The sequence below is a fragment of the Salmo salar genome, chromosome 18 (genome assembly GCF_965601325.2).
Source record: "Salmo salar chromosome 18, fSalSal1, whole genome shotgun sequence".
Lineage (NCBI taxonomy): Eukaryota > Metazoa > Chordata > Actinopteri > Salmoniformes > Salmonidae > Salmo > Salmo salar.
Window position 1 is genome coordinate 4,777,929 of NC_138308.1, and position 25,032 is coordinate 4,802,960.

A 25,032-nucleotide genomic window follows, 5' to 3' on the forward strand; every position below is an offset into this window, starting at 1 on the left:
CTTAAAACACATTTAATAAACAAACATACACATTATCTGCAACTGTAACGGTAAGTGACTCATCAATGCAGGCGACACTGAACTAGATTGTTTGTGAAAATATAGTTAGCACAAAGGACTAGTCATTTACTATTGAATATTACCATTGGAGCTCAGAGATCCTATTTACAAAGAGAGATTGTTTTTTGTTTGAGTATAGACTTTGGATTCACATCACATGTTAGCTGTGTAGGCTACTCTCCAGGGGCATGAAGTGTATGTTAGGCCAAATCTTCCTTCTGTGGCCCTGTCTGGTTTACAGCGCAGCGAAAAAATATATATATTTGATAGCTAAAACCACTAATACTTTTGTTAGAAAGATATGGACGTCTCTAAAACTGGAACCACAATAAATTTAAAAGGATCTTGCTCCTCCCCTTCTACTTCGAAACAGAACCTTAAATCCAGTCATTAATAGATTACAGAATGCATATTTAAGTACTTGTATAGATAAACAGCAACATGAGAAATTGTCAAATAACATCGCTGACTAAATGCTGATGATCCAATGATAAAGCCTTTAAAAGTCAGTAGGAGCATCATAAGCAGCAGAGTCAGCATTCCTGGGCATTCTGGAAATCACGAGGAGGAATCATTCTGGAAAGCACTAGGAGGTGGAGGTGCATTACAGATCACAATGGGTTTGGTGTTTGTACCATTGTGATCGTGACCTGAGCACAACGCCAGGTGGAGACAGTCCCTGAAAGTCCCTGCGCAGAACGAGAACAGAGGGGTCATACTGTCCGCCCCCAGGAAAGACACCAGGCCCGCTGGGAAACTACATAGGACCCCAATACGGCTGAAGTGTTTTGTGACAGGCAGCTGGTGGGGTACCCCACTGTGCCAGGCTGTGTACTCCCCATCAAAGAACTCTACGGCCCAGGAGTCAGAGCCGCGGCCCAGCCAGCAGTCCTCAGCACGGCCCTTGCGGGAGATGGTGGGGTAGGTGAGGCCCAGCTCCCAGTATGTCTTACCAGCCACGTCTATCTCCCAGTAGTGACGCCCAGAGCTGAAGCCCTGCAGGCTGATCACGTTGAGGGTGGTGTCAAAGCGGCCCGGGAGCTCTGGTAGTTCCTGCCAGGTATCTGTGTAGGTGGCACTGTCACCGCGCGGGGAGATGATCAGCTTAGGGTGCGCTGTCTCTGGGTCCAGGGAAACCTCTGTGGAATCTGGTGACAGATGTGTATTTTTACCAAGAGAAATGACTATATTTAAAAGAAAATATTCTCACTGGCTGGATGTGGCAAGCCATAACCGCTTTGTGCTGATAAAAAATTGAAATCACAGAGTTTTAGGTTTTAAAATCAAATCAGATTTTATTTGTCACATGCGCCGAATACAACGTGTGTAGACTTTACAGTGAAATGCTTGCTTACTAGCCCTTCCATCGATGCAGAGTTTAAAAATAATAATACAAAGAAAAATAGTAATACGAGGAATAAAATACACAAGAATGGATCTATATACAGGGAGTACCAGTACTAGATCAATGTGCAGGGTTACGAGGTATTTGAGGTAGATATGTACAGTGCCTTCGGAAAGTATTCAGACCCCTTGACTTTTTCCACATTTGTTGTGTTCCAGCCTGAATTGAAAATAGATTAAATTGAGATTTTGTGTCACTGGCCTACACACAATACCCCATTACAGTGAGGGAAAAAAGCATTTGATCCCCTGCTGATTTTGTACGTTTGCCCACTTACAAAGAAATGATCAGTGTATAATTTGAATGGTAGGTTTATTTGAACAGTGAGAGACAGAATAACAACAAAGAAATCCAGAAAAACGCATGTCAAAAATGTTATAAATTGATTTGCATTTTAATGAGGGAAATAAGTATTTGACCCCTCTGCAAAACATGACTTAGTACTTGGTGGCAAAACCCTTGTAGGCAATCACAGAGATCAGACGTTTCTTGTAGTTGGCCACCAGGTTTGCACACATCTCAGGAGGGATTTTGTCCCACTCCTCTTTGCAGATCTTCTCCAAGTCATTAAGATTTCGAGACTGACGTTTGGCAACTCGAACCTTCAGCTCCCTCCACAGATTTTCTATGGGATTAAGGTCTGGAGACTGGCTAGGCCACTCCAGGACCTTAATGTGCTTCTTCTTGAGCCACTCCTTTGTTGCCTTGGCCATGTGTTTTGAGTCAGTCATGCTGGAATACCCATCTACGACCCATTTTCAATGCCCTGGCTGAGGGAAGGAGGTTCTCACCCAAGATTTGACGGTACATGGCCCCGTCCATCGTCCCTTTGATGCGGTGAAGTTGTCCTGTCCCCTTAGCAGAAAAACACCCCTAAAGGATAATGTTTCCACCTCCGTGTTTGACGGTGGGGATGGTATTCTTGGGGTCATAGGCAGCATTCCTCCTCCTCCAAACACGACGAGTTGAGTTGATGCCAAAGAGCTCCATTTTGGTCTCATCTGACCACAACACTTTCACCCAGTTGTCCTCTGAATCATTCAGATGTTCATTGGCAAACTTCAGACGGGCATGTATATGTGCTTTCTTGAGCAGAGGGACATTGCGGGCGCTGCAGGATTTCAGTCCTTCACGGCGTAGTGTGTTACCAATTGTTTTCTTGGTGATTATGGTCCCAGCTGCCTTGAGATTATTGACAAGATCCTCCCGTGTAGTTCTGGGCTGATTCCTCACCGTTCTCATGATCATTGCAACTCCACGAGGTGAGATTTTGCATTGAGCCCCAGGCCGAGGGAGATTGACAGTTCAGACTGATCATTTCTTTGTCAGTGGGCAAACGTATAAAATGTGCAGGGGATCAAATACTTTTTTCCTTCACTGTATGTCAAAGTGGAATTATGTTTTTAGAAATTTTGAAAATTGAAAGCTGAAATGTCTTGAGTTAATAAGTATTCAACCCCTTTGTTAGGGAAAGCCTAAATAAGTTCTGGAGTAAACATTTGCTCAACAAGTCACATAATAAGTTCAATGGACTTACTCTGTGTGCAATAATAGTGTTTAACATGATTTTTGAATGACGACCTCATCTCTGTACCCCACACATGCACCTAATTATCTGCAAGGTCCCTCAGTCGAGCAGTGAATTTCAAACACAGTTTCAACCATAAAGACCAGGCTTTCCAATGCCTCGCAAAGAAGGGGAGCTAGTGAGAGCTCGGCCCCAGTGATGTACTGGGCTGTCCGCACCACCCTATGTAGCACTTGGCAGTGCACTTGACATACCAAGCTGTGATGCAGCCAGTCAAGACACTCTTGATGGTGCAGCTGTAGAACTTTTGGGGGATTTGAGGGCCCATGCCAAATCTTTTCAGCCTGTTATGCCCTCTTCTTTACTGTGCGAGTGTGTGTGGACCATGTTAAGTCCTTAGTGATGTGGACACCAAGGAACTTGAAGCTCTTGACCAGCCCTGTCAATGTGTATGGGGATGTGCTCTCCCATCTTTCTCCTGTAGTCCACGATCAGCTTCTTGGTCTTACTGACGTTGAGGGAGAGGTTGTGTTGGCACCACACTGCCAAGTCTCTTACATCCTCCCTGTAGGTTGTCTCATCACCTTCGGTGATCAGGCCTACCACTGTTGTATCATCAGAAAACTTGAAGATGGAGTCATGCGTGGCCAATCAGTTGTGGGTAAAAAGGGAGTACAGGAGGGGACTAAGCACACAACCCTGAGGGGACACCCTATTCAGGGTCAGCGTGGTGGAGGTGTTGTTGCCTACCCTTACCACCTGAGGGTGACCCTTCAGGAAATCCAGGATCCAGTTGCAGAGGGAGGTGTTCAGTTCCAAGTTCCCCAGCTTGGTGATGAGCTTGGAGGGAACTATGGTGTGGACGCTGAGCTGTATAACAGCATTCTAACATAGTTATTTCCCCTCTTGTCCAGGTGGGAGAGGGCAGTGTGAAGTACAATTGAGATTGCGTTTTTAGGTGCACAAACATGCTGCATGTTAATAAAATGGTTTACCCACACATATATTATAGATGTAACACATGTATGTATAATGAAATAACTCTGACAGACCTCTGGGTGTAAAAAAAGGACCTGCCTATCTCGTAATTGACATCACATCTTGAGAATGAAATCATTAAAAATGAAAAGACTTCATGGAATACTAAGGGAACTCACAGCTCTTGATGAGTCTCTTGGTGATGGGGGTCTGGGAACGTATGAGTAGGAGCATGTTGTTGGTGAGGCTGAGGATCTGGTCAGCTTTAGGCTCATCCAAGTTCACTTTGCTGGGATCTGACCTGTTCAGCAGATCTATCACTCTGGGTGAGAGAGGACAGACATCAATATTTACTGCAGGAGCCATCACATGAACAGTGACAGTTCATGATCAATAATGATGATTGAAAACATATTTGTCAATAAAATGTTTTCTTAAAAAAGATTTGTATCTGATTTGCATGTGGTATAAGAAACAAAACATGCATCTGGATTAAATGACATACCTGCCAACTATCTCAGTGTCCTGGAGAAGATGGGGAGGAAATAAAGATAGCGACAATGAATAGGCAGTTCACAATATGTACATATCATAGTTACATCCATCATCAATATCCATTGAATGAGTTCATGTTAAATAGAACTGAAGAGCCAAATCACCAGTGAATAAGGCAGTAGAATGTCCTTCTGGGCCAGCTCAGCTGTGAGCCTGGCCAGATCCTGCTCTATCTCCTGAAGGATGTTGCAGTTCTTCTCCATCAGGTCCTCCAGGGCTGTGACTGCAGCTCTCTCCTCCATCTCCAGGTGGGTTAGAGTCATCCCCAGGTCCTCATCCAGAACCCTCTGGATGTCCTCATACTTCTTCCTTATACTCTCCCTCATTGCTGATGACTTTTTCTGGTTGGGTGACACAGACTCAATCAGTGTGAAAGTCATTGCAACATATCCCATCTTAGAGCTTCATATGCTACCACGTTTTGAGAGTTTTTCAGCACAAATAGACACCATTGAAATATAGATATGAGATGTAACCACAGAAATATAAAGCAACACTTCATTTGAATGGATCCTTACAGTGTAATTACATGGATAATTACACTGTGACAAGCATTTAAGTTAATTGTAATAACTCACAGTTACACTGTAATATCAACAGGTCATCAATTGCATTCTGTAATTACGGAGGTTTAACAACGAATGCATGTGTCACGCCCTGACCTTAGAGATCCTTTTATGTCTCTATTTTGGTTGGCCAGGGCATGAGTTGGGGTGGGCATTCTATGTCCTTTTTACTATGTTTGGTATTTCTTTGTTTCGGCCGGGTATGGCTCTCAATCAGGGACAGCTGTATATCGTTGTTGCTGATTGTGAGTCATACTTAGGCAGCCTGTTTTCCTTTGGGTTTTGTGGGTGGTTATTTTCTGTTTAGTCATTTGTTACCTGACAGAACTGTTTGGCTGTTGTCTTTTGTTTATTTGTAAAGTGGTCTCTTTTTCCATTAAATTACAAAGCCTAACCACACTGCGCCTTGGTCTACTCCATTCAACAGCCGTTACAGAACCACTCACCATAAGCGGACCAAGCAGCGTGGAGAGGAGGACTGGACATGGGAGGACATCCTGGACGGCAAGGGATCCTACACTTAGGAAGAGATCCTGGTCGGAAGGGATCGCCTCCCATGGGAACAGGTAGAGGCACTCAGAAGAGCGGAGGCAGCAGGAGAAAAGGACCAACGGCAACGGTATGAGGGAACACGGCTGGCAAGGAAGCCCGAGAGGCAGCTCCCAACATTTTTGGGGGGGAGCACACGGGGAGTGTGGCAGAGTCAGGTTGGAGACCTGAGCCAGCTCCCCGTGCTTACCGGAAGCAGCGTGGTACTGGTCAGGCACCGTGTTATGCTGTGAAGCGCACGGTGTCTCCAGTGTGCGCTCATAGCCTGTTGCGCTATAGGCCAGCCCCCCGCAAGTGCCATGCTAGAGTGGGCATCGAGCCAGGACAGGTTGTGCAGGCCGTGCGCTCCAGACCTCCAGTGCGTCTCCAGGACCCGGTCTATCCTGTGCCTGCTCCCAGAGCCAGGCCTCCTGCATGTCTCCCCAGCCTGGTGAGTCCTGTGCCTGCGCCCAGAGCCAGGCCTCCTGCAAGTCTCCCCAGCCTGCTGCGTCCTGTGCCTGCTCCCAGAGCCAGGCCTCCTGCATGTCTCCCAAGCCTGGTGAGTCCTGTGCCTGCACCCAGAGCCAGGCCTCCTGCATGTCTCCCCAGTCTGGTGAGTCCTGTGCCTGCTTCCAGAACCAGGCCTCCTGCAAGTCTCCCCAGCCTGGTGCGTCCTGTGCCTGCGCCCAGGGCCAGGCCTCCTGCATGTCTCCCCAGCCTGGTGAGTCTTGTGCCTGCGCCCAGAGCCAGGCCTACAGAAAGTCCCCATCCAGAGCATCCGACGACAGTTCCCCATCCAGAGCTTCCGACGACAGTTCCCCATCCAGAGCTTCCGGTGACAGTTCCCCATCCAGAGCTTCTGGCGACAGTTCCCCGTCCAGAGCTTCCGGCGACAGTTCCCCATCCAGAGCTTCCGGCAACAGTTCCCCGTCCAGAGCTTCTGGCGACAGTTCCCCGTCCAGAGCTTCCGGCGACAGTGCCCCATCCAGAGCTTCCGGTGACAGTGCCCCGTCTAGAGACAGCCTACAGTCCGGAGCCTGCAGAGACAGCCCACAGTCCGGAGCCTGCCGAGACGGCCCACAGCCCGGAGCCTGCCGAGACGGCCCACAGCCTGGAGCCTGCCGAGACGCTTCTCAGCCCTGAGTCTCCAGAGACGCTCCTCAGCCCTGAGTCTCCAGAGTCACCCGCCAGCCGGGCGCAGCCAGAGTCGCCCTCCAGTCCGGGGCCCGCTGCGAGGGTACCCAGTCCGTGGTCGGCGGCAAGAGACCACGCTCTAGGGGAGCCATTAAAGTGGGGTGAGCCAGCGGTGGAGCGGGGTCTGCGTCCTGCTCCTGAGCCGCCACCACGGGTAGATGCCCACCCGGACCCTAACCCTATAGGTTTAGGTTTTGCGGCCGGAGTCCGCACCTTTGGGGGGGTACTGTCACGCCCTGACCTTAGCGATCCTTTTATGTCTCTATTTTGCTTGGTCAGGGCGTGAGTTGGGGTGGGCATTCTGTCCTTTTTTCTATGTTTGGTATTTCTTTGTTTCATGGCTCTCAATCAGGGACAGCTGTATATCGTTGTTGCTGATTGGGAGCCATACTTAGGCAGCCTGTTTTCCTTTGGGTTTTGTGGGTGATTATTTTCTGTTTAGTCATTTGTTACCTGACAGAACTGTTTGGCTGTTGTCTTTTGTTTATTTGTAAAGTGTTCTCTTTTTCCATTAAATGACAAAGATGAGCACTAACCACACTGCGCCTTGGTCTACTCCATTCAACAGCCGTTACAGCATGTTACAATGCTTGTTACAAATGGTCAAGTTTTCACTAACTTCACCAGTGTTTTGTTCCTTCTCAGCTTCATCCGATTCAGTAATAACTATCACAAGGTTATAATCTCTTGTGGACACATGCGCTGGGTGGCCCGAGATGACATAAACTCTGATTTCCTATCTGTGAATGCACACTCTTCAGAATGTCCACTCAATATTGTTGCTAGCACGTGCCCCCAAAAAGTGTACCATCTGGGTTAACTTGGTTGTGTTTACAAAACGGATAAGATATAGGTCAACATCACTGACTGGGGTCTACCATACAGGTGTCATTCTCAAGTGGGTGTCATCCTCAAGTGGAATAATAAACACACAAGTACATGTAAAAGTACAATATAATTACTAGGTGTTACACAGGATTTAGCTAGTTAAAATTAAGTGTATCTTGAGGGGTACTTACTTGTAAATAATGTGTACTTACAGTGCATTCGGAAAGTATTCAGCTTGACTTTTCCCACATTTTGCTACGTTACAGCCTTATTCTAAATACATGTATTTCCTCATCAATCAACACACAATACCCCGTAATGACAAAGTGAAAACATGTTTTTAGAAGTGTCTACAAATTTATAAAACATTAAATACAAAAATACCTTATTCACATAAGTATTCAGACCCTTTGCTATGAGACTCGAAATTGAGCTCAGGTGCATCCTGTTCCATTTGATCATCCTTGAGATGTTTCTACAACGTGATTGGAGTCCACCTGTGCTAAATTCAATTGATTGGACATGATTTGGAAAGGCACACACCTGTCTATATAAGGTCCCACAGTTGACAGTGCATGTCAGAGCAAACACCAAGCCACGAGGTCGAAGGAATTGTCCGCTAAGCTATAGGACTGTTTTGCTAGTACAGACTGGAATATGTTCTGGGATTCTTCTGAGGGCATTGAGGAGTACACCACATCGGTCACTGGCTTCATCAATAAGTGCATCGATAACGTCGTCCCCACAGTGACCGTACGTACATACCCCAATCATAAGTAATGGATTGCAGGCAACAGCCGCACTGAGCTAAAGGATAGAAGCGTAACTCTAACCCGGGCGCTAAGAAGAAATCCCACTATGACCTCCGACAAACCATCAAACAGGCAAAGCGTCAATACAGGACTAAGATTGAATCGTACTACACCGGCTCCGATGCTCGTTGGATGTGGCAGGGCTTGTAAACTATTACGGACTACAAAGGGAAGCACAGCCGTGAGCTGCCCAGTTACACGAACCTACCAGACGAGCTAAATAACTTCTATGCTCGCTTTGAGGCAAGCAACACAGTTGCATGCATGAGAGCATCAGCTGTTCCGGATGACTGTGTGATCACGCCCTCCGTAGCCGATGTGAGTAAGACCTTTAAACAGGTCAACATTCACAATGCCGCAGGGCCAGACGGATTACCAGGACGTGTACTCCGAGCATGCACTGACCAACTGGCAAGTGTCTTCACTAACATTTTAAACCTGTCCCTGACCAAGTCTGTAATACCAACATGTTTCAAGCAGACCACCATAGTCCCTGTGCCAAAGAACACCAAGGTAACCTGCCTAAATGACTACCGACCCATAGCAATCACGTCTGTAGCCATGAAGTGCTTTGAAAAGCTGGTCATGGCTCACATGAACACTATTATCCCAGGAACCCGAGACCCACTCTGATTTGCATACTGCCCCAACAGATCCACAGATGATGCAATCTCTATTGCACCCCACACTACCCTTTCCCACCTAGACAGAAGGAACACTTACGTGAGAATGCTATTCATTGACTACAGCTCAGCGTTAAAACCATAGTGCCCTCAAAGCTCATCACTAAACTAAGGACTCTGGGACTAAACACCTCCCTCTACAACTGGATCCTGGACTTCCTGACGGGCCTCACCATGGTGGCAACAACATATCTGCCATTTTGATCCTCAACACAGGGGCCCCTCAGGGGTGAGTGCTCAGTCCCGTCCTGTACTCCCTGTTAACCCATGACTGCATGGCCAAGTACGACTCCAACACCATCATTAAGTTTGCAGACAACACAATATTTGTAGGCCTGATCACTGACAACGATGAGACAGCCTATAGGGGGGTGGTCAGAGACCTGGCAGTGTGGTGCCAGGATAACAACCTCTCCCTCAATGTGATCAAGACAAAGGAGATGATTGTGGACTACAGAAAAAGGAAGACAGAGTACGCCCCCATTCTCCTTGACGGGGCTGTAGTGGAGCAGGTTGAGAGCTTCAAGTTCCTTGGTGTCCACATCACCAACAAACTATCATGGTCCAAACACACCAAGACAGTCGTGAAGTTCTACAGCTGCACCATCAAGTGCATCCTGACTGGTTACATCACCACGTGGTATGGCAACTGCTCAGCCTCCGACCGCAAGGCAATACAAAGGGTAGTGTGTACGGCCCAGTACCTCACTGGGGCCAAACCTCCTGCGATCCAGGACCTCTATACCAGGCGATGTTCGAAGGATGCCCAAAAATAGCCATGTACTCTAGCCACCCTAGTCGTAGACTGTTCTCTCTGCTACCGCACGACAAGTGGTACCGGAGTGCCAAGACTAGGTCAAAAAGGCTTCTTAACAGCTTCTACCCCCAAGCCATAAGACTCTTGAATAGTTAATCAAATGGCTACCCGGACTATTTGCATTGTCCCCACCCCCCATTTTTACGCTGCTGCTGCTACTCTCTGTTTATTTTCCATGCATAGTCACTTTACCTCTACCTACACGTACACATTACGACAATTACCTCGATTAACCGGTGCCCCCGCACATTGACTCTGTACCGGAACCCCATGTATATAGCCACTCTGCTGTTATTTTATTGTTGCTCCTTAATTATTTGTGATATTTCGTCTTCTTTTTTCTTAAAACTGCAATGTCAGTTAAAAAGGGCATGTAAGTAAGCATTTCACTGTAAGGTCTACACCTGTTGTATTTGGCGCATGTGACAAATAAAATTTGATTTGATTTGATTAGAACTCTAAGACAGGATTGTGTCGAGGCACAGATCTGGGGAAGGGTACCAAAAAAACTTCTGCAGCATTGAAGGTCCCCAAGAACACAATGGCCTTCGTCATTCTTAAATGGAAGAAGTTTGGAACCACCAAAACGCTTCCTAGAGCTGGCCGCCCGGCCAAACTGAGCAATCGGGGGAGAAGGGCCTTGGTCAGGGAGGTGACCGAGAACCCGATGGTCACACTGACAGAGCTCCAGAGATCCTTTGTGGAGATGGGAGAACCTTCCAGACAGACGGAACAGACGGAAGCCACTCCTCAGTAAAATCCACATGACAGCCCGCAAGGAGTTTGCCAAAAAGGCACCCACAGTACTCTCAGACCCTGAGAAACAAGATTCTCTGGTCTGATGAAACCAAGATTGAACTCTTTGGCCTGAATGTCAAGCTTCACGTCTGTAGGAAACTTGACACCATCCCTACGGTGAAGCATGGTGGTGAAAGCATCATGCTGGATGTTTTTCAGTGGCAGGGACTGGGAGACTTGTCCGGATCAAGGGAAAGATGAATGGAGCAAAGTACAGAGAGATCCTTGATGAAAACCTGCTCCAGAGTGCTCAGGACCTCAGACTGGGGGGCGAAGGTTCACCTTCCAACAAGACAACGACCCTAAGCACACAGCCAAGACAACGCAGGAGTGGCTTTGGAACAAGTCTCTGAATGTCCTTGAGTGGCCCAGCCAGAGCCCGGACTTGTACCTGATCGAACATCTCTGGAGAGACCTGAAAACATCTTTGTAGCGATGCTCCCCATCTAACCTGACAGAGCTTGAGAGGATCTGCAGAAAAGAATGGGAGAAACTCCCCAGATACAGGTGTGCCAAGCTTGTAGCATCATACCCATACCCAAGTCTCGAGGCTGTAATCACTGCCAAAGGTGCTTCAACAAAGTATTGAGTAAAGGGTCTGAATTCTTACATAAATGTGATATTTCAGTTTTTTATTGTTAATACATTTCTACAAACCTGTTTTTGCTTTGTCATTATTTGGTATTGTGTTTGGATTGATGAGGAAAACAAAACAATTGAATCAATTTTATAATTAGGCTGTAATGTAACAAAATGTGGAAAAAGTCAAGGGGTCTGAATACTTTCTGAATGCACTGTATATAGTGCATTACCTATCCTGTCAACCCTGGCCCTTATTTTAAGGCTTCCAGAAGCACCATCCAAGTGGGAGGACAACCACACTAGTACAACACAGAGTACATGTAATATCTGCATACGTACTTTTTAATTACTAGGTGATACACAGGATTTAGCTAGTTAAAATGAAGTGTGTCTTGAGGGGTACACAAAGTATGTTACCCATCCTGACAATCCTATCGTTAGCTTCTGAAAGCACCATCCAAGTGAAATAAAAACAGAACAAATACACCACAGAGTACATACACTGTATGTAATATCTGCATAGGTACAAGGTCGTTGCTAGTTGTAACATAGGATTTAGCTATATAAAAACAAGTGTAACTTTAGTAATTACCTATGAGCAATTTCTATATATACTGTATAATTACTGACTACTCATTACCAAATGAAAAAACTTTCAAACAAAAGGTAAAAAGACCTTACATTTCTTACAAAATAACGAGGATTTTTAATGTTAGATTAATAATTTGATTTAACAAAGATATAGACCTACTCAATAACATAAAACATTCTAGTGGTGGTGAGTAGTAGCTGTCGTGGAAAATTGTCTTAAGAACATAATACTCTTGCAAGAACTTTGTGAATTCAATATAGACTTTAATACAGAGTAGCAAAGCCGAGCACTTCCATGAAAAATACTAAATTCTCATATTACAGAGTCCTATCTTTATAGGATTCTGTCTTTGCATAACGTATAGAGTCCCCTCCCTCTATATGAAAATAGCTTCCCTTGTTTTTCACCATTATCTCTCCATATCAGTTCTTGTTTGTTAACGCCCACATTTGACAGCTGTATAGGTTATAATGGTAGCAGGGCCTGATCCTATATGTTCCATTCCTTATATAGCCATTCTGTCTCAGCTCTTCAAAGTGGACAGCCTAAATGCTGCTAATAATGGAAATGGAATCAGAGTCATGAGTTTTGCTCCCACATAGCCTATATAGCTCATTTAGAAAAATAGGATTGTCTTTTTTTCCTTTTTAACACTGCAAGTAACAATGGAAATCTAATGTCTCTGTCTCTGTCTTCATCTGTTTCTTTCTTGTCAGTATTTTCACATCCTGGAGTCTGAGACCTTATGGGAATCTACGGTAGATAAGAAAAATGTAGCTATGATAATTTACATTACACTATACTAGTTATCAATACATATCATGATTTCTATAGTTTAGGTCTGCTACCTAGCTGTCACGCCCTGATCTGTTTCACCTGTTCCTGTGATTGTCTCCACCCCCTCCAGGTGTCACTTATTTTCCCCAGTGTATTTATCCCTGTGTTTCCTGTCTCTCTGTGCCAGTTCGTCTTGTATGTTTAGTCAAGTCAACCAGCGTGTTTTCCCGTACTCCTTTTTGCTATTCTCCTTTTGTCTAGTCCTCCTGGTTTTGACCCTTGCCTGTTTCTGGACTCTCTACCCGCCTGTCTGACTATTCTGCCTGCCTTGACCAGAAGCCTGTCTGCTACTCTGTACCTCCTGGACTCTGATCTGGTTTTTACCTTTTTGCCTGTCCACGACCATTCGCTTGCCTAATTCTTTTTGGATTATTAAACATCTTACCCTCTCTGGGATAGGGTCCAGTTTCCTGAATTTCTGCCTGACTGACGTGCCCAAAACTGTTACTCAGGCCCAGAAGCCAGGAAATGCATTTAATAATGCTATCATTGGATAGAAAACACTTTGAAGTTTCTAAAACTGTTAAAATAATGTCTGAGACTATAACAGAATTGATATGGCAGGCGAAAATCCAAAGAAAAACCAACCAGAATTTCTTTTTTAGGTTCCAGGCTCTTATAATGGAAACCTATTGTTCGTATGTAAATCCGTCTCCCAGATTGCAATTCATATGGCTTCCACTAGATGTCAAGAGCCTTTATTCAAGGTTTAAGGCTTGTTTTTTGAAAAACAAGCAAGAATTTTGAGTTTTGGTTAGGACACCACCGGAACAATATCAGTCTTCCGGCGCCCAAAGGAGAGGGCACGCGCTTACTAATTTTGCTTTCCTATTGAACATACTACTTTCTGTATGAAATATTATAGTTTATTTACATTTATAGTACCCGAGGATTAAATAGAAATGACGTTTGACTTGTTTGGATGAAGTTTAGCGGTAGCTTTTTGGACTCCTTTGTCTGCATGTTGAACGTGTGGATTACTGAAATCGATGGAGCCAACTAAACGGACTTTTTGGGATATAAAGAAGGATTTTATCTAACAAAACAACCATTCATGTTGTATCTGGGACCCTTGGGATTGCAAACAAAGGAAGATCCTCAAAATTAAGTGATGTATTTAATCGCTATTTGTGATTTTATGAAGCCTGTGCTGGTTGAAAAATATGTTGATGTGTGGCACCATCCTCAGACAATCGCATGGTATGCTTTCGCGGTAAAGCCTATTGTAAATCGAACAATGCAGTTAGATTAACAAGAATTTAAGCTTATAAATGATATAAGATACTTGTATGTTCATAAATGTTTAATATTATGATTATTTATTTGAATTGCGTGCCCTCCAATTTCACCAGATGTTGTCGGCTTGTGTCCTGCAAGCGGGACGCCTATCCAACCATCTGCCATGACAGACCCAGCAGACTTGGACCAGCTCCGCCATGCTGTCTCCCTGCAGGGAGCCACCATTAGGAGACATGGTACAGGGCCTTTTGGAAGGGCTCAGGTCCTTGACAGAACGCTACCACCATGGGTAAAAGGCTATTATGGGAGTTAGCTCAGAGGTTACCTACCACCTCTGAAAAACCCCAATCACCCAGTAATTTTTCCCCTATCTGTGGTGAGATTGTACAGCCTATTCAGGCTCCCCGAGAGTCCCGCTTACCTCCTCTGGAGCGATATTCGGGGATTCCTGGTACCTGCTGGGGTTTTCTTTCTCAGTGCTTGCTTATTTTTGAGCTACAGCCATCTTCGTTTCCTTCAGAAAGATCGAAGATAGCGTATATTATTACGCTAATGTCGGGAAGTGCGCTCTCCTGGGCTACGGCAGTTTGGGAGCAACAATCTGTCATTTGTGGTCATCTGGAGGAATTGGTGGCAGAAGTGAGAAAGGTATTTGAGTCTCCGGTTTCCGTGAAAAGGCGGCCAGTAATGTGCTTGACTTACGTCAAAACTCCCGTGGTGTGGCAGACTATGCGGTTGATTTTTGCACGTTAGCCGCCGAGAGTGCCTGGAATCCGGAGTCTCTTTTCAATACTTTGAGCGAGTTGCTCAGGAATTTCCAATGGATCTCGACTCCCTTATCGCCCTTACCATTAAAATTGATGGACGCCTATGGTCACGCAAGAGTGAGAGGAGGTCTGGTCTCGGGCACACTCATGCACCCGCTATGGCGTGTTCACCTCCAAGGGAATCCGGAAGTTTCCAAAGGCAGCTCTTCCGAGAGGATTCAAAGCAACCCGAGCCCTCTCGAGAATCTACGACGGGTGAGTTGGATACTCCTGAGCCTATGCAGTTGGGAAGAGCTAGGTTATCAGTTGGGGAATGCTCACAAAGGATGAATAATAACTGTTGTCTGTACTGTGGAGGGGCAGGACATTTTATAGCTACCTTCCTTATAAGGAAACCCTTGTCTCTAGTGGGTACCAGTACTATGGTGATTCAGATAGGGAGTTCCCTAATTCCTATCACCCGCACACCCCTTTTTGCTTTTGTGCTGTGGGGAGACCAATCTAAGTCTCTCCGAGTGCTCATTGACTCTGGGGCTGATGAAAGTTTTATGGATGCAACGACAGGTTCTGAGTTTGGTATTCCCATTCAGCCTCTCTCTGTGCCCATGGATGATAGGGCACTGGATGGCCACTCTATTAGGGAAGTCACCATAGTACTGTGCCCGTTCAATTACGGGTTTCTGGTAACCACAGTGAGACAATACAGTTCCTTCTCATTGCATCTCCCCATGTTCCGGTTGTTTTGGGATTTTCTTGGCTTCAAAAGCACAATCCGATGATTGATTGGACCACAAGCTCCATCCTGGGTTGGAGCCCATTTTGCCATTCCCACTGCCTTCAAGCAGCACAGCCTTCCTCAAGTTGTCTTTCTCTGGATGTTAGCAAGACTGTGGATGTCTCTGCTATCCCCAGAGAATACCATGGACTCATGGAAGTGTTCAGTAAGGCACGTGTTACTTCCCTTCCCCCGCACCATCCTTATGATTGTGCCATTGATCTTCTCTCAGACACTACAACACCTCAGGGTCGATTGTATTCACTGTCTGGACCAGAGACCAAAGAGGAGTCTCTGGTCACTGGGGCCGTCCGTCCGTCTGCATCTCCTGCAGGCGCAGGGTTTTTCTTTGTGGAGAAGAAGGACAAGACCCTGCATCCGTGCATTGACTACCGGGGACTTAATGACTTTACTGTCAAGAATCGTTAACCCCTACCTCTCCTCGGCATTTGAACCTCTCCAAGTGGCTACCATATTTTCTAAGTTGGACCTTCGAAATGCCTACCACCTGGTTCGGATTCCCGAGGGGGATGAGTGGAAGACAGCCTTCAACACAGCCAGTGGAAATTATGAGTACCAGGTCATGCCATTTGGACTCACCAACGCCCCTGCTGTTTTCCAGGTTTTGGTCAATGATGTGCTTCGGGACATGCTAAACCGGTTTGTGTTCGTGTACCTTGATGACATCCTGTTTTTTTCCTGATCTGCACAAGAACATGTTCTTCATGTCAGACAGGTCTTTCAGCGCCTCCTGGAGAACCAACTGTTCGAGAAGTGTGAGTTCCAACGCTCTACAATCACCTTTCTGGGATATGTCATTGCTGAGGGCAATGTTCAGATGGATCCTAGAAAGGTGAAAGCAATGGTGGATTGGCCTCAACCAACATCCAGCGTGCAGTTGCAGCGATTTCTTGGTTTTTCAAACTTCTACCGCCGTTTCATTCGGGACTACGGCACCCTGTCGGCCCCCCTCTTGGCGTTCACCTCTCCCAAGGTACCGTTCAAATGGTCTCCAGCTGTCGACAAAGCCTTTGTGGACCTGAAGCATCGGTTCACAACAGCACCCATCCTCATCCATCCGGACCCCTCACGTTAATTTGTGGTGGAAGTGGATGCTTCGGATGTTGGAGTGGGGGCCATCCTGTCCCAGCGATCTGCCCAGGACCAGAAGCTTCATCCCTGTGCCTTCCTGTCCCATCATCTCAATCCTGCTGAAAGGAACTACGATGTTGGCAACCGAGAACTCCTGGTGGTGAAGATGGCGTTGGAAGAGTGGAGGTACTGGCTGGAAGAAGCAGAACAGCCAATCCTGGTCTGGACTGACCACAAAACCTGGAATATCTCCGTACAGCCAACCGCCTCAACTCCAGCCAGGCCTGGTGGGCCCTCCTGTTCACCAGATTTAACTTCACCATCCCCTACCGCCCAGGGTCAAAGAATGTGAAGCCTGACGCCCTCTCCCGCCTATACAGTTCCTCTGCCACACCCTCAACCTCTGAAACCATTCTCCCTACCGCATGCCTTGCTGCCACTGTGGATGGGGGTATTGATTACCTGGTCCGTGAGGCACAACACTCCCAGCTTGGACCTGAAGGGGGCATGACTAAACGTCTGTTTGTCCCTAATACAGTCCGGTCCCGGGTCCTGGAATGGGCTCATTCCTCCAGGCTGACCTGTCATCCAGGGTCCTGTCGTACACTAGGCTTCCTCCAACAACGTTTCTGGTGGCCGTCGACAAGCGAACCTTCGCCGGACCCCAGGTCCCCGCTACCTCATTGGGCAGAGGGTATGACTTTCCACTCGGGATCTGCCCCTTCGGGTAGAGTCTCGCAAGCTATCTCCCGGGTTCATTGGTCCTTTTCCCATCTCCAAAGTCCTGAGCTCCACTGCTGTCCGTCTTGTGTTACCCCTGTACCCTCTGATTCACCCTACCTTCCATGTGTCTAGGATTAAGCCCATGTCTCACAATCCTTTGTCTTCTGTCTCTAGGCCCATCCCTCCCCCCTGGGTTATCGGTGGCCATCCAGCGTATAAGGTGACACGCCTCCTGAAGGTTCGACCATGGGGCAGGGGTTTCCAGTACCTAGTTGCCTGGAAGGGTTATGGCCCGGGGGGGAGGTGCTGGGTCCCGGCTAAAGACATCTTGGACCCAGCCCTCATCACCGATTTCCACCGCCGACACCCCTGTCAGCCAGGTGGGGGTGGTACTGTCACACCCTGATCTGTTTCTCCACCCCCTCCAGGTGTCGCTTATTTTCCCCAGTGTATTTATCCCTGTACCAGTTCATCTTGCATGTTTAGTCAAGTCAACCAGACTGTTTTTGCCAGAATAAGAACCTATCCCTCAATGTAACCAAGACTAAGGAGATGATTGTAGACTACAGGAAAAGGAGGACCAAGCACGCCCTGATTCTCATCGACGGGGCTGTAGTGGAGCAGATTGAGAGCTTCAAGTTCCTTGGTGTCCACATCAACAACAAATTAGAATGGTCCAAACACACCAAGACAGTCGTGAAGAGGGCATGACAAAGCCTATTCCCCCTCAGGAAACTAAAAAGATTTGGCATGGGTCCTGAGATCCTCAAAAGGTTCTACAGCTGCAACATTGAGAGCATCCTGACTGGTTGCATCACTGCCTGGTACGGCAATTGCTCGGCCTCTGACCGCAAGGCACTACAGAGGGTAGTGCATACGGCCCAGTACATCACTGGGGCTTAGCTGCCTGCCATCCAGGACCTCTACACCAGGCGGTGTCAGAGGAAGGCCCTAAAAATTGTCAAAGACCCCAGCCCCCCAGTCATAGATTGTTCTCTCTACTACCGCATGGCAAGCGGTACCTGAGTGCCAAGTCTAGGACAAAAAGGCTTCTCAACAGTTTTTACCCCCAAGCCATAAGACTCCTGAACAGGTAATCAAATGGCTACCTGAACTATTTGTATTGTGTGCCCCCCCCCCAACCCCTCTTTTATGCTACTGCTACTCTCTGTCCATCATATATGCATAGTTACTTTAACCATATCTACATGTACATGCTACCTCAATCAGCCTGACTTACCGGTGTCTGTATGTAGCCTCGTTACTTTTATAGCCACGCTACTGTATATAGCCTCGCTACTGTTATTTTTCTGTCTTTTTACTGTTGCTTTTATTTCTTTACTTACCTATTGTTCACCTAATTCCTTTTTTGCACAATTGGTTAGAGCCTGTAAGTAAGTATTTCACTGTAAGGTCTACACCTGTTGTATTCGGCGCACGTGACAAATAAACTTTGATTTGATTTGTTGACTATGCACACTGATGATAATTTCAAATCATGACGTCAGTGATCTTCAGGTCAGAAAGCTGGAGCTCTTGAAAGATGCCACAGTTTCCAACTTTGAATTCCCGAGTTGGATAACCGTTCAAACTGATTTTTCCCAGTTGGAGCTTGTTTTTTTCAGAGTGCCGAGTTTCATTGAAAGCACTGAAGTCAGAGATTTCCGAGTTCCAAGTTCCCAGTGGTTTTGAACGCGGCATGACCTTCTAGACCCATTTGTTGTTATTTCAAGCATGTTGCACAGATGCGTAGATCTTGACATGATGCCTTAATTCCTGGTATAAATAAATAATTGCACCAATGTATCCCATCCAAAAGTGAAAATGTTCCTCAACAGTGAAACCCTTGCAAGGTTACATGATGAAATAAAAGTTTGTCTTATGAACATTTTAAGTGCATTTATAAATCATTATTCAGCCAACCTTAATAGGCTTTCAATTTGTCAAGCACGAATGACTATCTCACAATGTTAACCATAACTGTTTATTCATGTGTCTAAAAATGTTTGGTTAAAATAATTTACCGATTGTTAAATACACCATTAATTTACTTAACAATTGAAAGTAATGTGAACTCATTTTTGTAATGTGAACTCGTTTTTGCCATTGGGCCTACAGACGACAGAGCCCTTTATTGCAGAGTTGTGTCAGTCAATGAGGTGGTCGGTTTTAAATTAGCTAACTTATCACATGGTTTGTGCAGGCTGAAATATAGTGCTTTGGGATATTTGATTGGGATGCTATCGGAAATGTTAAGATTTGTAACAAGCATGGTAACACGCATTCATTGTTACACCTCTGTAATTACAGACTGTTTTACCACCAGTTTCATGTTGTTATTACAGTTTAACAATGTATTATTACAATTAATTACAATACTTGTTACATACTTGTTACAAGGACACCTTAAAAGGAAGTGTTACCAAATATAATTACTAGAAGGGCCAAAGCCCCTCAGACCCCAACAATTTGACTGGAACACTCATGTGTGCATTTAATATGACTGACATGGTAGTGTGATGCTTCTGACCTCTGTTCACACAGATTAATCCCCATGCTGTTAGTTTACTTACAGTGATTTCAGTTTGCTTTGTGCTTAATTTCTTCATTCGGAACTTCACCGCTTCTCTTTGCCTCTTCAGACATTCCTGGTGCTTCAACAGCATCTCCTGGGGAGAGAAGGTTTCAGAAATACAAAAAAGAGAGCCAAGATGGATTCCACCAAAGTCTCTCTTTTGAAGCACAGTAGCACACACCTGATCCTGGGTCTTCATCTCCATGGTCTTATTCTAAGCGAGATGATCAGTTATACCAATGACGAAGAGCTCGGCTAATGATGCTGCCAAGTGAAGTTGTAATAAGACAAAGACTTTTAGTCCTGTGTCAGTTAGTCTTAAATCAGTATAGACTACTCTCATTCACGTCCAGCTCTTGTGTCTGTCTGCATGTGTCTCTCTTCTTCTGTTTATAGAATGGCCTGTCTCATACATACCATAACTCTGTAGCAGCAGAGTGATTTAAGACACAGGCACCTGGCCCTCTTTAACAATTCCATGCCTCCCTAGTGTCACAAGGTCAGGTGCCAGAGCATAGTGGATAGTGTTGTGTCCGTATAAATAGAATCACTAGAACAGACATGGCCCATTCATTGAGCCAGATTGGGTGTATCCATGAGGGTGCTATGAAATTGCTGTGGTCTGAGGGGATTATCCATTCTAGTCATTCTATTTCTATGGTTATGTCAGTGGGTCCCTTTTTCTCTGCCTTGGAAAGTATTCACCTTGAGCTGTCTGTCCAACTCACTCAAACACACTATCCTGTAAATTACTCCAGACAGACCATGCAGGTCATCAGGCATCTGTCTTCTAAGTTCCATTGTCATTGTTGTAACCCTTTTCCATTATTCTAGCTTTGGATTGGTCAACCTTTGCCAATGGAAATCACAAGACGACAATGTGACATCCATCCTGATGTCACAGCTCTCCATTGACCATGCTATTTAGTCCTGGACTAGGGTTAATCTGTGTCCGGGAAAGCAACCCTATACGTACTGTATAACATTGAATATACTTGTGTAAATTGATCCCTGGCAAATGACTGTAAATAATGTTTACATTGATGGTATGAGGTTCTGTAAGCAGGCTATAAGCTAACAGAGGTTTTCTATCCAGTTTGATACACAGATCATCTTTAGCAACACTGTATTTCCTCTATTCATACTTTGATTCATACCATACTTTAAAACTATAGGCCTTCTATGAGCCTGGGTGTGTGTGCATCTGTATGTGCGTGTTTGAGAGAGAGACAGACAGACAGTTCCATGGGTGTCTGCCTCTTTAAGTCCAGGAAGTCAACAGAGTACACTATGCCTGATTGGTCCCATAAAACTTGACAGGAGAGTCCTTATACTACCTCACACACTGTGTTTATTATAGTTTAATAGCTGAGAGGAGATAAACTAATACAGGTGATACCTTTGGTGTATCATACACAGGGATTTAAAGCTTTATTTTTGCTTATATTTCAATACAACAAATGGCAGTGTGGGTTTCATTTATAAAACAGTCATTTTAAATACAGTTGTTATTTTTTGTACATTTAATGTTGTATTTTTTGGGGTGGTGTTTGTTGAATATTTGTGAGTAAAATAGGAATTGCTTCTCCAATTTAACCAACGGAAAACTAAATTAGGTAATTTTCATGGGAGCCTGATAGGATAAACTGTTTTGTTGAAGAGTCAATATGCCTGGGTAGGCTACCTGGGTCATATTTATTAGGCATCAAATGGAAGAAAACAGACTGAAATAGGGAGGGACTACTTGGACTTGTCCACGCTCATTTCTGTTTTCCATTACAAAACATTTTAAAATGTTGCATGCCCTAATGAACATAACCCGGATCTATATGGAAACCACATTATATTGTTTTGATTGATGGCTTTTCCAGACTCTGATGCCAGTGAGAGTAACATGGTTAGGTGCTAAGGCAAGCTGGCATGAGCAGTGTTTGAAGATTTGGACTCTTATTATGTACTAGAGCCATAAAGAAATGGCAAGACCCAATATTTACCATGATGAAGACTGTGAGCCATTTGATTTGACGCCAACATTGGTCTAAAATGTTTCAGCCAAAATGAGGGCAAGCTGACCATTGACTTATGAAGCTGACAGACAGACATTCCAGTTTTGCATGTGAAGAACATGTTCCAGTTGGTGCCATGAGATTAAAGAAAAAGGAAATAAAGTAAAAGCAGCTCCATTCAAAGCAAAGCGAAAAACAAAACAAAAAACAAGCGCAGCAGTAAAAAAAAAACATGACCTAATTTATAATTCTTTCTCATTTTTTTTCATTGTTGAACACTTAAGAAATGGGTTTCTTCTATTGCCTTGTAGCATCTATCGGTTCGTTAACTATGTATTCAGTCCGTAGAGGAAGCATAGAGTAAAAAGAGTCCATTTCATTGCTTCCTTGAACATGTCAAAAAAAAGGGGGAAAGGGGGAAATCAAAACAAATCCTACATCTATGTTACAGTGGTAGAGTAGATTACTATCTTATGGGATGGGATGAGTGCATGCTGCTCTGACTGCTAGAAGAGCTTGGCCTTCTTTTTCATGTTGTTGCGTTTCCACAGTGGAAGCCTGTCAAATTCCTGGATCTCCATCCCAAAGATGTCAAAGAACGTTTCTGGGGCTAAGTGGCGCTAGAGTGAGAAGAGAGGTTGAGAAAAGAAGGAAGGGGGAAGGGGTATGTTGTGGTTAGCATTTACGCTCCTATAAAGTCATTGAAAAACTCTCAAGAATCTATATGGAGCTATGGATTCTGTACTTTCCTCACTAGGTTTTTGTGTAGCATTCATGCACACAAAGTAGACAATCGAGTATCTATCATCACATGCAGAAATCAAATGATACCTCCAGTCTTGTTCTGTCCACCTCCCTGGGCAGCTTAGCTCGCCCTCTACTGGTTATCGTGAGCATTTCATATGGTACGACCTTCAAAGGGAGACACTCGTCAGTAATGGAAAGAGTTTGTGCTATCTAGGCTCCTTGGAACGTCCCTACCCTGTACCCTAACCTTAACCCCTACCCTTAACCATTTAAAATGTCAACTTCAATGGGGTAGGGAAGTCCCAAGGATCCCGGATAGCAAAGTTCGTAAAGGAAGGCAATACTGAATCAAGCTTCAAAGGGAAACTGTTGAAAGATAGACCTAAGGGGCCATCAAAACTGACTGAGGACCCCATTCAATCGAACCTGGATACTAGGTTTTTGAGATAAAACCAAAATGTAAAATAAAGCATTTGATGCTGTAATTATTTTATTGAGTACATGATTTCACATATTCATTGCTGCAGACAGACATTGAGGTACCACAGAAACCGGTTATCCATGTTTGATTAGATAGGGCATCATTTTTACAGTTATAGCATGTTCAACACTGATAGTCTTCTCTGAGACAGCACAGGGTAGGGACAACAACTGTGACAGAAGATTGTGAGTGAGGGCTGTAAGAGGGCAGATGGGGCTGAAGAGCCTGGGGGCTCAACTATATGGGTATCAGTTGATAGGGGAGGTGCATGATGCCTGTATCGTTGTGTAGGTACATGCATTTGTGCTCTTATTATTACTCATTCAAGGGTTTTCTTTATTTTTACTATTTTCTACATTTTAGAATAATAGTGAAGACATCAAAACTATGAAATAATATTATGAATTATGTAGTAACCAAAAAAGTGTTAAACAAATCAAAATATATTTTATATTTGAGATTCTTCAAATAGCCACCCTTTGCCTTGATGACAGCTTTGCACACGCTTGGAATTCTCTCAACCAGCTTCATGAGGTACTCACCTGGAATGCATTTCAATTAACAGGTGTGCCTTCTTAAAAGTACATTTGTGGAATTTCTTTCCTTCTTAAAGCGTTTGAGCCAATCAGTTGTGTTGTGACAAGGGAGTGGTGGTATACAGAAGATAGCCCTATTTGGTAAAAGACCAAGTCCATGTAACAGCTCAAATAAGCAAAGAGAAATGACAGTCAATCATTACTTTAACATGTTGGGGCTAGGGGGCAGTATTTTCACGGCCGGATAAAAAACGTACCCGATTTAAACTGGTTACTACTCTTGCCCAGAAATGAGAATATGCATATAATTAGTAGATTTGGATAGAAAACACTCTGAACTTTCTAAAACTGTTTGAATGGTGTCTGTGAGTATAACAGAACTCATATGGCAGGCCAAAACCTGAGAAGATTCCATGCAGGAAGTGCCCTGTCTGACAATTTGTTGTCCTTCTGTTGCATCTCTATCGAAAATACAGCATCTGTGCTGTTACGTGACACTTTTTAAGGCTTCCATTGGCTCTCTAAAGCGTTCAGAAAGCGGAATGACGTGTCTCCTGTCTCTGGGCAAAGTACAGCAGCAGAGTTTGTAAGTGGCCTGCCTGGGGACAGTGAGACTGAGATGCGCGTTCACGAGACTTCTCCATTTTTTTCTTTCAGTCTTTGAATGAATTCAACGTTGTCCGGTTGGAATATTATCGCTACTTTATGAAAAAAATAGCATAAAAATTGATTTTAAACAGCGTTTGACATGCTTCTAAATACGGTAATGGAATATTTTGAAATTCTTTGTCACGAAATGCACTCGCACGTTACCCTTCGGATAGTGACCTGAACGCACGAGCAAAACGGAGGTATTTGGATATAACTATGGATTATTTGGAACCAAAACAACATTTGTTGTTGAAGTAGAAGTCCTGGGAGTGCATTCTGACGAAGAACAGCAAAGGTAATCCAATTTTTCTAATAGTAATTCTGAGTTTAGGTTGCCCCAAACTTGGTGGGTGTCAAATTAGCTAGCCTGTGATGGCCGAGCTATGTACTCAGATTATTGCAAAATGTGCTTTCGCCGAAAAGCTATTTTAAAATCTGACATAGCATTTGCTTAAAGGAGTTCTGTATCTATAATTCTTAAAATAATTGTTATGTATTTTGTGAACGTTTATCATGAGTAATTTAGTAAATTCACCGGAAGTTTGCGGTGGGTATGCTAGTTCTGAACATCACATGCTAAAGTAAAAAGCTGTTTTTTGATATAAATATGAACTTGATTGAACAAAACATGCATGTATTGTATAACATAATGTACTAGGAGTGTCATCTGATGAAGA

The 25,032-nt window shown here is 44.7% G+C and overlaps 2 protein-coding genes across 3 annotated transcripts in view; both read right to left on the reverse strand.

Moving 5' to 3' along the window:
- Window positions 1-59: 59 nt before the first annotated feature.
- Window positions 60-21,211, reverse strand: LOC106576887 (putative E3 ubiquitin-protein ligase TRIML1). 2 transcript variants are annotated; one of them, XM_082964677.1, is made up of 6 exons: window positions 20,116-21,211; window positions 19,933-20,028; window positions 4,631-4,867; window positions 4,477-4,496; window positions 4,151-4,293; window positions 60-1,208 (listed from the first exon to the last, which is right to left on the reverse strand). In XM_082964677.1, exons 1-6 carry the CDS (start codon window positions 20,137-20,139, stop codon window positions 619-621), a joined length of 1,110 nt encoding a protein of 369 aa, XP_082820803.1. In that variant the 5' UTR covers window positions 20,140-21,211; the 3' UTR covers window positions 60-618. The 2 variants fall into 2 exon arrangements, with proteins under 2 accessions (XP_082820803.1, XP_014009890.3); XM_014154415.3 differs by having other exon boundaries at window positions 19,933-21,211.
- A 119-nt stretch (window positions 21,212-21,330) lies between these two features.
- ablim1a (actin binding LIM protein 1a) overlaps window positions 21,331-25,032 on the reverse strand; it is a 136,708-nt gene continuing 133,006 nt past the window's right edge. Inside the window, exons 23-24 of the mRNA XM_045700646.2 lie at window positions 22,772-22,852; window positions 21,331-22,560 (exon numbers count right to left, since the gene is read on the reverse strand). Of these exons, the coding sequence (XP_045556602.2) occupies window positions 22,447-22,560; window positions 22,772-22,852 (195 nt within the window). The 3' untranslated portion in view covers window positions 21,331-22,446. The remainder of the gene's footprint in view (window positions 22,561-22,771; window positions 22,853-25,032) is intronic.

Excerpts from the sequence above, each read along its gene's own strand:
- LOC106576887 (XM_014154415.3), bottom strand. The coding sequence starts at position 20,139 with ATGGAGATGAAGACCCAGGATCAGGTGTGTGCTACTGTGCTTCAAAAG. Across the intron at positions 4,868-19,932 it reads CAAAGCAAACTGAAATCACT|AAAAAGTCATCAGCAATGAG; the intron begins GTAAGTAAACTA and ends TCACCCAACCAG. Across the intron at positions 4,497-4,630 it reads TTCTACTGCCTTATTCACTG|GACACTGAGATAGTTGGCAG; the intron begins GTGATTTGGCTC and ends CATCTTCTCCAG.